The sequence below is a fragment of the Uloborus diversus genome, chromosome 2 (assembly GCF_026930045.1).
Source record: "Uloborus diversus isolate 005 chromosome 2, Udiv.v.3.1, whole genome shotgun sequence".
In the NCBI taxonomy this organism is placed as follows: Eukaryota; Metazoa; Arthropoda; class Arachnida; order Araneae; family Uloboridae; genus Uloborus; species Uloborus diversus.
The window spans coordinates 153,083,138-153,099,529 of record NC_072732.1 but is presented as its reverse complement, the minus strand read 5'-3'; the positions used below and the strand labels follow the sequence as shown (position 1 = coordinate 153,099,529).

At 34.3% G+C, this 16,392-nt stretch overlaps 1 protein-coding gene across 1 annotated transcript; it reads left to right on the top strand.

Moving 5' to 3' along the window:
- The first annotated feature begins 1,941 nt into the window (after positions 1–1,941).
- LOC129216604 (monocarboxylate transporter 13-like) lies at positions 1,942–15,700 on the top strand. The gene is made up of 4 exons (XM_054850820.1): positions 1,942–2,057; positions 12,183–12,329; positions 14,648–14,862; positions 15,552–15,700. The coding sequence occupies exons 2-4, from the start codon at positions 12,199–12,201 to the stop codon at positions 15,698–15,700; spliced, it is 495 nt and encodes a 164-aa protein (XP_054706795.1). The 5' UTR covers positions 1,942–2,057; positions 12,183–12,198.
- The last annotated feature ends 692 nt before the right edge of the window (positions 15,701–16,392 follow it).

Here is a 16,392-nt window from a genome sequence, read left to right as displayed (position 1 = left end):
TCACAACAATGAAGTATCTTACGAACTAACGAAATTTTACGTTACTCACTAACTCAACTCGACAAAGAAATTGAAACCTGATCTGAGCTTAGCCCCACTCACACAAATCACTGCTGACCAGCTCCGCCCCATTTAAACATCCGCTGCTGCAATGACTCAAGCTCCCAGATGCCAGTGCATTCGGCAAAAAGTGCGTTTTTGCGAAACTTACTTCGCTCTTGCGGCACTCAAGACACAATCCGAACAACAGAAAAAAAGTTATTATGCGACCTGTTGAGCATAAAAATTGCTTTTCGACCGCATTTGAAGCATAAAGATAAATTTGAAATTTCTTTTAAAAAATTTAAAATGTAGCAAAAATTTTTCAAAACTTCATGCTCTTTGCGGCACCTCAAGACGTGCTTCAATATTCTTCATATTTTTTTTACATCTTATTTGTATGAAAAGGCAACTTTTCCGCACTACGGCAAATTGAAAATCAAAAACGTTTTTTTTCGTTCCACCCTAGTATATAATACTCAATGCAAATTTTATCGGAAAACGACGAAAACCACAACCACTTATATGTAAAAACATTAATTTTTCAATACCTGGCGGAAGGGGGGCAATAGACCCCTTTAAATGATCGACGAGGGCCGCCAAATGTCAACACCCCCCCCCCCCCAGATATTTTAGCTAGCGACGGCCCTGTAAGCCGAGCCTTTTCCCCGGAGGGCAACATCTAGAGAGCGATCAAATTCGGTCTTTCTGGGTTTTCTTTTCTTTTCTTTTTTTTTTTTTTTTTTTGAAACTTGAAAAAAAACTTGAAGGAGTATGGTTGAAATGCAGTTTCAAATTTTTACCCCGGTTCGAAAAAAACAGAAGCTCAAGAACTGTACTTATCAATGATACCTTATCTATTTTGTATTCATTTATTTTAATTTGAAATATCACGCCTCCTGAATCTCTAGCTAAATTTTTGTTTACTTTCGTTTTCTACATTCAAGCACTTAGAACTAATTGTGTAACTATTCATTACAATACTTTCAATCTCGCTCACTGTGTTTTTTTTTTTTTTTTTTTTTTTTTGAAACATATTTTGGCGGCCCTGTTTTTTTTTTCCCACCTTTTTTTCATGATGATATTTTTACAAAAAAAGGAAGAAAGAAAGAAATGAAAATGTGTCAGCGGCCCCTATGAAGCTATCATGTGTATTTAACTTTTCATTTTTTATTAAACTGAAACTTGTCATCGGTTTTTACTGTGCACTGTTAAAAAATGATTGAAACGCGCGTTTCGGCGGCATTAAAGCTAGGTAAATTTTAATGCAGATTTTGGAGTCTTCCTAAATAACATTCAAAGATTACATTTTGTTCTAAAATTTTGACAGTAAAACAAACTTTTTGTCGTTTTTATTCTATTATTTGATCAATTATTATTCCTATTTCAACTTTTTAAAATTTCCAAAATTTTTCTTCATTTTTTCTTTTATCACTAAAATAAAATTGTCGGTTCCATTTCTGCCCTGAATGTCCTATATTTTGTGAATTGATAGCTTTGATCCCTACGTAGCTTGAAAACTTAACGTGATAGACAAAAACTGAGATAAATTTTGGACTCAGAGGTCATCATCGGTCAGTCAAAAACAAGCCACAGATCTGAGAAAACTAAATGTCCGTTCTAGAGTGAAATTGTGGAGTTTTGAAAGACTTGTATACCAGAGGTCCATCAATTGAATCTTTAAAAATCATTCACTGCCTAGTAACTTCAGTTTCTGAGCAAAGGACTTCTTCAAAAAAAAAAGGAGTCACGAGACTCATAATGGATGATATCACAAACTGTGCTTTGCATGTTTAACAGTCTTATTTTTTGTTCCATGTTTCATAATCGGCCGTGAAAAGCTGTATGGAAACCGGTTTGTGGCCCTCTGCTCTCAGCTGCATCTCCACTTCAGTCCGTCTAGAAGAAACTTTTCACTCCTTCAGAATTCGAAAATTATGTAGCATTATATCCAAACAATCAAAGGAAAATGAACAACTTGCTCTTTCAACCTTGAACTGGTTTGGATACATTTTATGGTAAGTAAAATTTGTTCATTTGAACAGTCAAAAATTCCTTAACATTTTATAAAAAATTTTTTTGAGCAATCACATTCCTTTTTGACTGTTTTGAATTCCTATGATTTTATTCCCCCCCCCCCCTCCCTCCCTCTGCAGCACCGTCGACCGGCCTCACGTTGCTGCTCCTCCTGCGAAAACCGTCTCCAGGTTGCGTCCATATAATACACACACACACGCATATATACACACACGCATACATTCACACACACGCATGCATACACACACGCATACATACACACACGCATGCATACACACACGCATACACACTCACACTCCTACACACACACATACACACACTCATGCCTGCACACAGACACAAACACACACGCCTACATACACACACACTCGTGATTGCGAAAAACATAATTTGAATTCCAGATGTCAAAATTCAAATTAATTTTTAATATTTTTTATTAATTTGCTTTATTGTTCTGAATAAAACAGCTTGTTGTGTTCTGGACAATGTATAACTTTCGTCTTGCTCTTCATTTAATAAATATTGCAAATGATTCCAAATATTTATTCAAATGTAATTCTAACTTTACACTTAAAAAAAAAAAAACGTCAAGGAATATACTTACGGAGAAAATGTCATACATGTGTTTTGAAGAAAACTCTCTCCTCAGTGTGAGAGAAAGAATCTGTAGGAGAGAAACAGAAAAAATGAATCCGAAACAGGTGTATGCCTTTTTCTTTTCTTCAAATTTTTACCTAATCTTTTTTGAATAAGTAATTTTCTGTGGTGTGCCGTCAGAGCAAAGATGATTATTAACAATTAATTTCGTATCCCTTTTGCTTTTTATGATTGAATTTATTGCTGCTTAACTTTTTAAGATAAAAGTTATTTCGTATGTTATCCGTAGATTATATTTCATTGAAGGAAATTCTTTTATGAGAAGGAAATGCTTTTATGAGCTCTTCATAATCGTTAAACGCATGAATCTTTGCATTAATCAATCAATAAGAAATAAATCGCTAATTTTTACTTTACGCCTGTGCTGTAGCGAGGGGGGGGAGGGGAGGGGATCGAGGTAGTGGCGTCCGAAGAAATATTTGATTTGTTATTGTAAGAATAATGTTTCTCGAAGTATATTCGTAATGTGGTTTTAAACCATTTTTCAGAAAGAATGAAATGTATTTTTGAGGAAAGCTGGCACAAATAAAAAACTCCATTTTTTTGAAACGAAAATTCGACAGCTACCCCATAAAAAAGTGCGCCTCCCCTTCTCTCCCCTACCTCCGAGGGGTTGGGGGGCAATATGTATTTTTTCTCCTTCTTTTTATTATTCAGCTTTGCACTTTATTTTTAAAACTAAAATCTAACTCTATAGTTTACAAATAATGTTTCTCATTGTTATAAAATTTTAATTGGACCTTACATTTTGCTTAAAATGTCTTTATGCTGTAGTTACAATGGGGTTGCTTCCTTTCAGTCAAAAGTAGTACTTTTAGTCACTGAAATTGAAAGAATAAGCAAAGAAAATAACATGTACCGAGAAAATTCTTTCACTTTCCCAACAGTTATTTTTTAATTAATTTTTTAAAATGTCCGATTTTGCAAACAAGGCGTGGTCTTGATGATGTCGCAAAAGATGCTCTTTGGTGCATTTTGTACCGCGTTTTTCACGTTATGATAATCAAGAAGCGAATTAAAATTGCGCTCTACGCTTGCTATCAACCCTATCGTTAGCAAGGATTCTTTTGAAAGGTAAATTTCATGTCGTCTTGACACAAAGTAAGGACACTCCCCGCTAATTTGTTTGAGACTGAAATAGAATGATTTAAATGAATCTGAATTAATAAATCGGCTTAAAGTTTCATCTTGTGATGTAGCATTTGAGAAGGAAGGAATGCTTCCACTGTAGCCTTTGAGTATTACTAGTACAGCAGCTTCTTTCCCGTCTGTTTCAGAAAATCTCAAAAATACCTTATTTGACTTCCTTTTTTCTAGGCATGTTGAAATTTTGAAATGTAAATAAATATTTTTAATCATATTGCAATTAAGCAATAAAAAATAATTAGAATAAGTACGAAAGGAAATATTTATCTGATATTATATAGCTATAAAAGTCATAATTCTATTCAAGCATTCTCATTTTGTTGGAGCAGGGCTTTCTAACTTATTGTTTTACTAGTGGTACCCGCACGGCTTTGCCCGTTGTAGAAAATTAAAAGGTCTTTTGGTTCGCCTGTACATTTAGAAATAATGGAAGGCGAATTTCTCGCTAATTGGCTTGCCCATGTTACGGTTCCACGTTATGATAACTTAATAATTTACTCGTCCATCTTATGATAATTTTGCTAGGGAAAATGCTCTTAAAGTTGGAATAAAAAGAGAACAAAATCGAATTTTCGAAAAATTGCTTCCATGCTACAAACTGATTTTGTGCCAAATTTCATGAAAATCGTCACAGAGATCCAGACATCCTGACAGAGAGAGATCCAGACATCCAAACAGAGAGACTTTCAGCTTTATTATTAGTAAAGATTATTTGCATCAACTTTCTAGCTGTAAGTAAATTTAATTCAGCGTAACATTTCTCTACTTTTAATATAAAAGTGCCATGGGAGCAGTGAGCAACGAATTAATGGTGTCTCACTGTTCCTGTCTCACTGTTCCCTCATTGCAAAATATAAACTCAACAGCTGTCATTCTCAGACAAAGAGAATTAACAACAGGATCTTACTGCTAACAGGAACGTTAGTTAATGTGCTAATGAAAAATTAATGACACCGATCTGTTTGTCTAACAGTTTAGAAATAGTATAACAAGCAATGGAGATATTTTACTTGGATGGGTTCAAACTATGATAACATAGTTATTTTTCTTACATGATACTTTAAGGCTACCTGTTTTTCTATAATATTGTTCACAGTGTGTCGACTTGACTTTTAAAAAGTTTTACCAGGCTGGAAATATCCAAACAGAACGTATATTGCTCTTATCTCACTATTCTCCCTTTCTCACTGTACCCTCTTCTCCCCAACAATGAATATTTAAGTTGGAAGAGTATTATAGGTGTCAGTCTTGTTTAAATATTCGGAGATCCTGTTAGAGCTACCAATCTGAGAGCATATTGAAATTCACATGAAAAATGTAAATTTATTCTTTAGAAACAAAAAAAAGTAATTAGTTATATTAATGGATCTTTAACAATTCATTTATTTGTGAGTTTCAGTAAAAAATAGTTTTTGCACTGAACTTTGAGTTTTAGGAAGAAATTTCTTCAATCTTTTATTTTTTTAATTTTTTTAACACGCTTTTATTAGCATCACTTGTATGTTTGTGAGTAACTTTCCTTTGGACTAAGAGCTAGTGGCTTATTACTGTTAGTTTACATTCCACCACTATATGAGCGTTAGTGGCCGAGCGGTATGAGGCGCGGGTCTTCGCTGACGTCCACCTCCGGGAATCATTGAGCGTGCGTTCTAATCCCGTCTACACCGAATTTAAATTTATAATCCTGCAACTCAATTTTCATCCAGTTTTTGTGATCGGATTCTTTTAAAATTTGGAATGCAACCTCAGATCTGATGACAATGCAATATTCTATGATCAAATTAATTTATTAACGATAAGTTATTAGTTTATTCTAATTAACACGCTTTTATTAGCTTAATTTGTATTTTTGTGGGTCCAACTGTCCTTTGGACAAATAGCCAGTGGCTTATTAGAAATACTTACAACGTACAAATCAGAGCTGCGGAGTGGAACAATGTTTGCACATGAATTTACCAGAAAGCATTCAAAATGTCTGATGCAAATAATGCAATACAATACTAATATACATTCAATTGTAAAAAGTAATCGTTTAAAAAGCTAAAAAAGCACGCTTTTGTAGCAAAATGAACTAAAAAGTAAAAAATAATCTTTGGAGGACAAGTATATAAAGTAATTGACCAAACACTTAATTTTACTGTAATAGAAAAAAAGTGTGGGGGGGGGGGGGTCTTATCAGTTGTCTTAAATTTGTTCCTTTTTCCACTAAAAGCTGATGATTACGAAGTTAAAAGTGCTTTAATAGTATAGCCTATAAACTTTATATATAACTCCTGATTTTACTTTTAAATTTTAGAAACCAAGTACGAATTCATCTTATTACACTATCTTCCTATTTACATACGAATAACAACGAAAACTGCGTACCAATAAATTTTCAGCAATGGGATATGATTACTAGTTTTGGAACTAAGGTTATGCATTCAGATTTACATTGACTTCGTGTAAGATATCGTACATTATTTATTGCACTAGAAGCTGCTTATGAAGTTAAAAGTGCTTTAATATATAAACTTTAAATATGCTTCCAGATTTTCATTTTCAAGTTTTAGAAACCAAATACCAATTCAACTTATAACATGATGCATATCGTGTTGTTGTCGGTGGGAGGGGAGCTAAATAAATAGATAGATATAATTTTAAAAACTATTGAAAATAAAACATGGGAAGGGAGTTTGTATGAAAAATAATATATCCATGAAAATAAGTTTTTATTTATTTATTTATTTTTGAGCACTCATTCCGCTCCGCTTTTAAAAAACAGTAAACTTCCTTCTTGTATGTCTGTTCGTTTTCAATATTGATTGATTTTAAATTAAATTTTCATTGACTCAAAGCCTTGAAATTTCGAACATAGTTCAAAGACAGATGACAATGTAAGAGAATCAGTCAAAAATGTTCTAAATTTAATATTAAATCCATAATATTGCAAAAAAAAAAACTTTTCTAAAATGAAGTTATCATTTCTTATTTGGTACCGTTGGAAAACTCATGAAAAAACTACCACTAATGTTGTTTGTTATAACTATGTTCGACAGTAATAACTCTGAGAATAATTGTTTCTAAAAAATTCTAAACAAAATGATTTGAAAGCAATACTTAGTTCAATACAAAGTGCACTGCAAAAAGCATTCAGAGACATTCCTGCAATATAATGGGCAGATAATGTGCCTAAATTCTGCCAATAACAAATCTGGCAAAAAACAGGAAATGTTCCTGATAAAAGCCAGTAACTTTCCTGAAATGAACCAGAAAACTCCCTGAAGAATTCAAAAACATTCCCAACAAAAGCCAGTCACGTTTCTGGAATAAACCAGAAACCTTCCAAGAAAATTTACGCATATATTTAGTAATGGCTTAGCACTAACATGATTTAACAGGAAAGTTACTCCAGCATTTTAGGAAATGTGGCCAAAGCTAATGCAGAATTGCAAGTAAATGTCCAACACCCTATTTGCCTGCACTTCCTGTGAAGCTGCAGCATCCAAAGACTGAACTTTTTGCCCTCATTCGCTTCTCAGTCATTCGACGAGTCCTAATTCTGTTAAAAACAAAACACTTAATAAAAACGCATAATATATCTTGACATGGGTAAATAAAAATATTTTTTTCACAGTTGTGAGAAGTCTGCGTTCATGTAACTAGTAGCAACTCAGAACATTTTTCACAAAAATGCATCATTTTCATTAGGGGTGCCCATCCCCCCCCCAAGTTCAATGGCGCAAATCCCCCCCCCCCCCATTTCTCTCAACCATCTTTCCTTTTTAATGTTTTAGCTCTCTTTTTTCAAATTTTTTAAATGTTTTGTTATTATTTTTTATTTAATTTATTTAAAAAAATATTTTTTACTTAATTTATTTTTTAAACATACTTTTCATTTAATTTATTTTTTAAAAACAGTTTTTATTTATTTATTTTTAATTAGGGTAACATCCCCAGTAATTGGCACGACACCAGTAATTGGCACTTCCAACAAAAATGTCCTAAAAAAAGACTCGTATCCAATTTTTTTAAAAAAGAAGGCTATATACCAACTGAATGTACATTAATTTTAAAGATTATAACTTCAATTCATGTTACTAAATGACAGCAGTTCGTAGGAAAGAGAAACAATTGTGGCTTGTGTCAAATCAGCCATTTTTGTTGCAAAAGCTTCTTCTCTGGCTTAAGGGAAGCATGCACATAAATCCATTAAAATCTGACTTAAAATATATTTTAAATTTTCGTTGTCAAAAGTTTTGTTTAGTTGAAAGGTGTTACTTTAATTGTGTAGAAGTATATTTTCGTCCCTATTTGGAATTTTAAAATAATGATGGGTGCCATTTACTGGTGCTTCAATTTTGCTAGTCCCCAGTAATTGGCATGTGTGCCGAGTACTGGGGAAATAGCGTCATTTCCGCGATAAAGCTGAGTGAAGTGTCATTATCTTCAGTTTTTTGCGTAGATTACGAATATGATAAAGCGGAAATTGAAATCGATAGCTTTTGTACAGTAATTGTCAAAAAAAAGCATCAAAATCATCAATTTTTGAAGTTGCGGCTTTTTGTCAATTGGAGTTACTTTCACCAGAAAAATATCCAAATGAAAGTTAGGCAGTAATTAATTTTATACTGGGGGCTCCGTCCTCTGCTCGATTCGCTCGCTAACCCCCGTTCGCCACCTACGGTATCTCAATGCCGCCTGCAGCGGGTGGTTTTTCAAGAGAAAGAAAACCGACTTGTTGCATTTGATAAATAAAAAAGAGGAAAACTTATGCAAAAAAGTATGCTATATGAGTTTTTAACTATACTTGAGGCAAACCTAACTTGGTAGCATTCGTAAAACCAAAACTGTAAACGGAAGGATGAAACAGAATTATTTTCAATATCTTTTCCATGGAACATTCCAAATTTATGTTTTTATTTCTCTAAAATACTTTCCCAACATGAAGAAGAGTGATTTAGCATTAATTTATATAAAACTAGTGGTACCCGCACGGTTTTGCCCGTAATAGAAAAATTAAAAGGTCTTTTGGTTCGCCTGTGTGGCGAATTTTCTCTCCAATTGGCTTGTACCCATGTTACGGTTCCACGTTATGATAATTTCGTATCTCGCCAATTGACTTGTGCCCATGTTACGATTCCACGTTATGATAATTTCGTAATTTACTCGTCCATCTTATGATAATTTTGTTCTTAAAATTGGAATAGGAAAAGAACTACATCGAATTTTCGAAAAATCGCATCGAGGTGCACACCCCCATGCTACAAACTAATTTTGTGCCAAACTTCATAAAAATCGGTCGAACGGTCTAGACGCTATGCGCGTCACAGAGATACTGACAGACAGACAGAAATCCGGACAGAGAGAGATCCGAACAGAGGGAGATCCAGACAGAAACTTCCAGGTTTATTATTAGTAAAGATAAAGAAGAATCAAGATAAACCCATTCTTCCCCATATTATCAAATTTATATGAAAAAAGGGCTTAAAATTGGAATAGAAAAAGAACAAAATCGAATTTTTGAAAAATCGCATCGAGGTGCACACCCCCATGCTACAAACTAACTTTGTGCCAAATTTCATGAAAATCGGTAGAACGGTCTAGGCGCTATGCACGTCACAGAGATACTGACAGACAGACAGAAATCCGGACAGAAAGAGATCCGGACAGAGGGAGATCCAGACAGAAACTTCCAGGTTTATTATTAGTAAAGATAAAGAAGAAGAAAGACAAACCCATTCTTCCCCATATTATCAAATTTATATGAAAAAAGGGCTTAAAATTGGAATAGAGAAAGAACAAAATCGAATTTTAGAAAAATCGCTTCGAGGTGCACACTATCATGCTACAAACTAACTTTGTGCCAAATTTCATGAAAATCGGTAGAACGGTCTAGGCGCTATGCGCGTCACAGAGATACTGACAGACAGACAGAAATCCGGACAGCGAGAGATCCTGACAGACAGAGATCCTGACAGACAAAGATCCAGACAGAGAGATTTTCTGCTTTATTATTAGTAAAGATTACCTACTTTACATTATCATTACTCATGTTTCTTATGATGATAAAATTTGTATGTAATTTAAAAGTAAAAAATAAATTGATTTTCCAGTTCTATTAACATGTGCCAATTACTGGATCACAAGGTGTCATACACTGGGGTATCAGGTGCCAATTACTGGGGATTTCGGTAACTTTTTATATACATATTTTTATAAAAGTATCGATTCAAATATTTTTGATTTTAGTGAACCAAATAGATGCACAGACGTGCACTCTTTGAGACAAAATTTTTTTTTCTAAGTACTGAAAACAGAGGTAAGTTTAAGGACAAACTCTTAAAGTGCCAATTACTGGGGTCTTTACCCTATTATTATTATTATTTTATTTGAAAAGTTCTGTGCGAAAAAGACATACACACGCACACACAAACTAAATAAATAATTGAAATAAAAAATATACTGAATAAAATAAAATAAATAATTTATAGTAAAAATAAATCAATGAATAAAATTAAATACAAAAATTTAAAAATCTCCCCCCCCCCCCAATTTTGATGGTGCGACTTGCGCCATATCCCCCCCCCCCCGGGTACCCCTGATTTTCATCGTAAAAAGGTGGAAATCCGCGAAATCCCGGAACGTTGAAATAGAACGAAATAATCTGACGTTTCGGAATATTTTTAGTGTATTGTATTGCATAATTGTCGCCAACATAAACCTTTAATGACCCAACATCGGCATCACCTGCTTAAATTTAATAAAAGTTTTTTGTATTCATTTCATTATTTTCATGTAAGACCACAAAGAGCTCACGAATTCGCCGGGACGTTCCGTTGCACGTGCAAAGAAACGATACAGTGTTTTAGTTGAACAGAAGGAAGGACGACTGGTCTTGATTATCACTGACAAATATGGCCTTCAAACAAAGTAAAAAAAAAAAAAATCACTGGAGATGTAGGCTTCTTTATTCAAGGGCAAGACACGTTGATTTTTTTTTTTTTTTTTTTTTTTGTATTGTTGTTGTGAAGACTGCCGTGATCAGAAAAAGGGCAGTAATTGAAAATTTTTAAGTTTTCATATTTTTATGTTTTTGTCATCTGTTGTACGTTATCTTTATTGTACAAGAATGCTTATTTGGTTTCCGCTGGAAAAAAAGCGATTTCTAATTCCAACATTTCCCTATCAATTGTTTTGAATAAAAAAGAGGTTTCTTCAGGTATCTCGAAAACTCATTTCTACAGATACTGCCGTTTACCTGACCACGGCAGAATTTTTTTTCAACATTTGACCATTTAAATGCTTACTATTAAAACGGAGACGACGAACCTTTCAGAAAAGAGTGCCATATCTGGAGAAGAAATGTGCGCACTTTCAATTATAACAAGGTCCTAAAAACCTTGAAGTTAAAAAATATTATTTATAGACTCATTGTGTGATTTTTATTCGAATGGCAAGTTACCCAGTCCAAACAGGAAGTGCAAAAAATTTGTAATAAGTTGAACAAAAGTACAACTTTATGTTTTTCTCTTTTTTTTTGTTTCTTTGTTAATAAACGTTTTTAAATCTCAATCAGTTTGTTATAAAAAAAAAAATAAAACGAATGTTTTGAAAAACTTAGTTTTAAGTAATTATTGGACACGGCACTTTATTTTCTAAAAAATAGGTCGTTTTGGAGCCCTTTCATTGATCTGGAACGATATCTCGCCTCTTTGTATGTTCTTAATAAAAAAAAAAACTATTTTTCACAAACATACGTTAAATTAAATATACTACAATAATCCAAGAGTCAAATTGCTTAAATTTTGAATTGTTTAAATTTTTAAATTGTTCAAAAATTGTTGTTGCGGGCTGGGACGATTCTAGAGCCGGCTAAATTGGACCCCTGTCCGGGCGTGGCGTAATAGTCCGAACACCTAAAATACTTTTTTGTAGCTTAGAAGCCTTAAAAGTATAAAAGTAGCGTTATTTGAGGGTATGATTTAAATATTACATCATGTCGGTGACGCGAAATCACAAGAAGAAAAACCATCCATATACAGACCGCTGTGCTTATGCTACGCGTCGCTAGTCTGGCGTAAGCACAGTACGACTCGATTTTGTCGAGATCATCGGAAACGAATCCATAAATTTTTCCCCACCAAAATTCGCTTCACAGTGCTAAAGGATTTTCACTTTGGAAAAAGCTAAATGTTTTCTTGGTCAAAGTGTGATCAAACGTTGCCGGTACCTTGCCCCTCCCCTTCCCTCCGCTCTTATGATGATTAATTGTCCGAATTTAACCAATGTAAATCAAAATACTACTACTTTCTTTATTTCAGATGCGAAGGTAGCAAAATGAAAGGCCTCAAAAAGTTCTTGTACCAAAAAATGTCTGCCAGGAGCCCCACCAGAGAGGAAAGTTACACCGAAAAAGATCCACTTCTGCGCCCGGAGAGAAACCAGCAATCGACAATCAGTGCCAGTGAGTAAGTGGCTTCCCTTCCTTGCAACAGGCTGACATTTCTGGATGTCATTTTCAGTGATCTTTGAAAAAAAAAAGTTCATATGCACGCAAAGAGAATATCTACAATGTGCGACGGAAAAGGGGCTTTTATTTTTGTCCCCCCTTTGGCAACAATCTGTCATATATTTAATTATGTATTAATTTAGCAAATGAAAACATCAAAGCAAGCTATACAATTTTAAAAAGGAAATTTCTCTACATAATAGAACTCATATCGCGTGCAATCTGTTGCAAAAATCAGTTTCTTTTCCAACGAAAACTTTTTTTTTTTTTCTGTTATCCTTAGGCAACTATTTGGCAAGTTTGTTGATAACTATTATTTGTATACGAATGTTTCTGACAATTAGCGTAGGAAAGAACTGCAAGCAAATTAAACTTAGTGGGGGGGATTCAAAGGATATCACTTAAAATTGAAATAAAAGACTCTCAATTAAAATAAAATGCTCTCATATCAACGTCAAAATAGTGGAATTCTTGAAGGGTAAGTAGTGTCAATTCATAAATTGAACTGATCAGCATAGATTTTTTTTTTTGGGGGGGGGGGGGGAGACATATGACTGGAGGTACGCGAATTTTATGACTTCTGATACTTTTGGTAATGAAGATTTTTGCGCAATATTCATGATGGATCATGACACAAGCATCTTACTGTCGTCAAAAGATTGATCGCGATCGATTGGTCGATATTACAGTAATTTCCGGTCGGTATAAGTAGGATATCGGTTGTGTCGATCCACTTTTACTGAGCCAATACTATAGGGGCAGTGTGAAGGATAAAATGTGAAATTTCCTTTCGAAGAAGTTAGAAATCTGACATCACAGATGAATTCATCGTAAAGGCTCTCAAAGCTCATACGAACTATCGCAGAGCTCTGTAGAATTTGGGATGATACGCTTATCACGTTCGTATTATTCAAGAATTGAAAGCACCTGATTAGATTAAACATATTGTGAAAACAGGTTTCTTAGTATTGAGACAAAATATCTTATTTTTAAGCACATCACTTACTGGAAATGGCTCCGAAACAATTCGGCTTGGAATTGAAAATCAAGAAAGAGCTTTTGCTTTTGAAACATATCCCGTTCTCAAAAATGATTCACCGTGCTCTAATTTTTGAGATACCGCTCTACTCTAGAGTGATACAATATGTTCTTATTTTTGAGGACACACCGAATCACTTTTGAATACAGTTGTATCTCAAAAAATGAGAACATGTCGAGTTACTTTTGAGAACAAAAGTTTCTCAGAAATAAGCCCAGACTGTATCATTTCTGAGACTGGGCTGTTTCAAAAACGAGAAGTTGTCGAATCGGTTGGAAAATATGAATGTCTCAAAACTAAGCACATGTTATATCATTCTTGAGTAGAGCGGCACCTCAAAAATGAGAACATAGTGAATCATTTCTAAGAATGAGATACATTTCAATAGTAAGAACTCTTGCTTTTCCATATTAAGTCAAGAATTGTTTCAAAGCCATTTCAAGTACGTGATGTGCTGAAAAATAAGCTATTTTGACTCCCCCATACTAAGGAACCTGCATTAACAATGTGAGATTTACAAACGTATTGAAAATCAAAATCTCATTGAGGTACAATTACATTTTGAAATACATTAAAAATGGCATCATAAATAATATAAGGTATCAAGATCTGGGATTATCTTATCAATTTGCACGAAATATATGGGTTGGTACATTTTTTGGACCATTCCATCCAGATGTAGCTTGGTTTCTTCCCACACCTTACAAGCTATGTAATAGTCAGAACACCAAAAATTTCGTAAGCCGAAAATCTTCAGTTTATCCAGCTTCTGGTTTTGGTGGGGATCATTATCGGAAGGAGGGGGGTGTCAAATTGTTATTTTCGGTCACCAAGTGCGTTTTTGTTGCAAATTTGGCGAAATATAAGTTTCCAAAATGTAGCTTTAGGTTATTCTTGGTCGCTTGGTGGGGGGGAGGAAACTCATGACGCCTCATGACTCCCCTTTGGACCTACGTCTGCTTCTATTATGAAAAGCATTCGGCAAAATTTCCAACTGCTGGCATAAAATCACCTTAACTACACTACAAACTAAAAAACTACTGAAAGTTTCAGTGTGAATGGAAAATGAAAGTAAAAATGACGTCGTGTCATCTTGAAATATGTACTGTTGCCAACCAGACATTTTTTTGAATTACAACTAATAGCATTTTAAGAATAAATTATATTCGAATGGGTTGCTTGACTTTTGAATCACCATGTATATGTGGATAATGAGTATCTTTTTGTCTTTTCCCCAGTCCTATCGAAGACGAGGTTTCGTCCTCCTCGGGAGGCCCTGATGGCGTTCGGTCCTGGATTGTAGGCCTGGCCCTCATGACCATCACCATGCTCATGAGTGGCCAGGCCAGGGTTGCCAGCATCCTCTTCCTCGACTTCAGGAGGGTGTTCCAAGTGAATCGCGAAGTGGCCTCGAGACCCTACAGCGTCAAGATGGCTGGCAAGAATCTGTGTGGTGAGATCTTTGTTCTATTTTCCGTACTTACTGGTGCTAAAGTCAATCGAAAAGCTTACAATCTATTGTTGGGCAAACCTTACCAACATCAATGGTAGAGGCTATCCTAATCGCATCATTACAATGCTGCCAGGTGAGGTTTGCTCCAACATATGAGTATGTATAATAATCTAATATTCAGGATCCGTATATGAATCTTGAAGACATTGGGGCCAACGAAAGAAACAGTTAATGCAAATCAAATAAAATAATTTATTAAACATATAATTTTCTGTATTTATGAAGGATTGATGTGAAATTATTAAAAATATCGCTACATTAAAAGTGTTTTTATAAGATAAGATAGCGGAAAAATTACTTATAAGAAATATGTGGCATGTTGTTTCATAGTACTTTAAAATACCATTCTGAGAAAATAATTTTTTAACGAACATTTTCTTCCAAAACTGATTAAATTAAAAAATTTCTCATGAATGTAAAAGGGTAGAAATAGTTGGTAACTACTGCCTTTCTGAATATTTACGGATCCCTACTGGTTCGCGGATTCCGTTATGGTTCTCGATAAAGTGATTCATATGCAAGATACAAGTTAAAAATCTTGGTTAAAAGGTTGGTTCTGTTGATGAATGTGAAATTCACCTGGTTCTTGTTGTGTTGTCCTAAAATGACTTAGCCTTTAATTGTTTCAGGTCCACTCGCTGGTATCCTAGGACAGAAGTACGGAGTGATGGCTGTAGTGATGTCGGGGGGAATAATTTCTGCTATCAGTTCGATGTTGTGCTACTTTGTTATGGACATTTCGTGGATTTACTTTTCTGTGGGGTTTTATCGGCGGTAAGTTTGAAATATTATTTCTCTTATTCATATCGTTTATTTATTACTAGCAAAAACACCCGGCGTTGCCTGGGTCAGTAATAATAGGGTCGTTTCCAAAATTTTGAAAGTATTTTTTTCTGAAAGAGCATGCTTAAAAACATAAAATCTGACCATTTTTTAAATAATTTGTTTAAGTTTAATGTTTTAAAAAATTACTTAAATCGGTACGCTTTCATTGTTTATACTTCTGCCGGATGACATCACAAATGGTGAAATGTCATTTAGTGTTGCCAATCACAGAGCTAAATATTTAATTCGCATCTTTACTCACGTGTACTGGCAACGATATGGTTGATCGCAAGCGTAGAGCGCAATTTTAATTCGCTTCTTGATTATCATAACGTGGAAACGTGGTGAAAGATGCGGCAAAATGCATCATTTATGACGTCATTAAGATGTTGACATGATTGTTACATGATATTTACTGTTTTCCATCATAACTTTTTAAAACTAAGTTTTTTAACAATAAATTATAGCCTAAATTGTTCCCTGATAATTTAACTATCTATCGTGAAAAAATGGTTAAAATACGTCCAGTAGTTTTGAAGTTTACTCCGGACATCCGAACAGAGAAGTAGCCCTTTATGTGTAAAAATGAGAATGCAACTCCTAAGAAAGCAATCAATGTCATTCTTGTCCAGAGAAGCCTTGATT

Excerpts from the sequence above, each read along its gene's own strand:
- LOC129216604 (XM_054850820.1), top strand. The coding sequence starts at position 12,199 with ATGAAAGGCCTCAAAAAGTTCTTGTACCAAAAAATGTCTGCCAGGAGC. Across the intron at positions 12,330-14,647 it reads TCGACAATCAGTGCCAGTGA|TCCTATCGAAGACGAGGTTT; the intron begins GTAAGTGGCTTC and ends TCTTTTCCCCAG. Across the intron at positions 14,863-15,551 it reads GGCTGGCAAGAATCTGTGTG|GTCCACTCGCTGGTATCCTA; the intron begins GTGAGATCTTTG and ends TAATTGTTTCAG.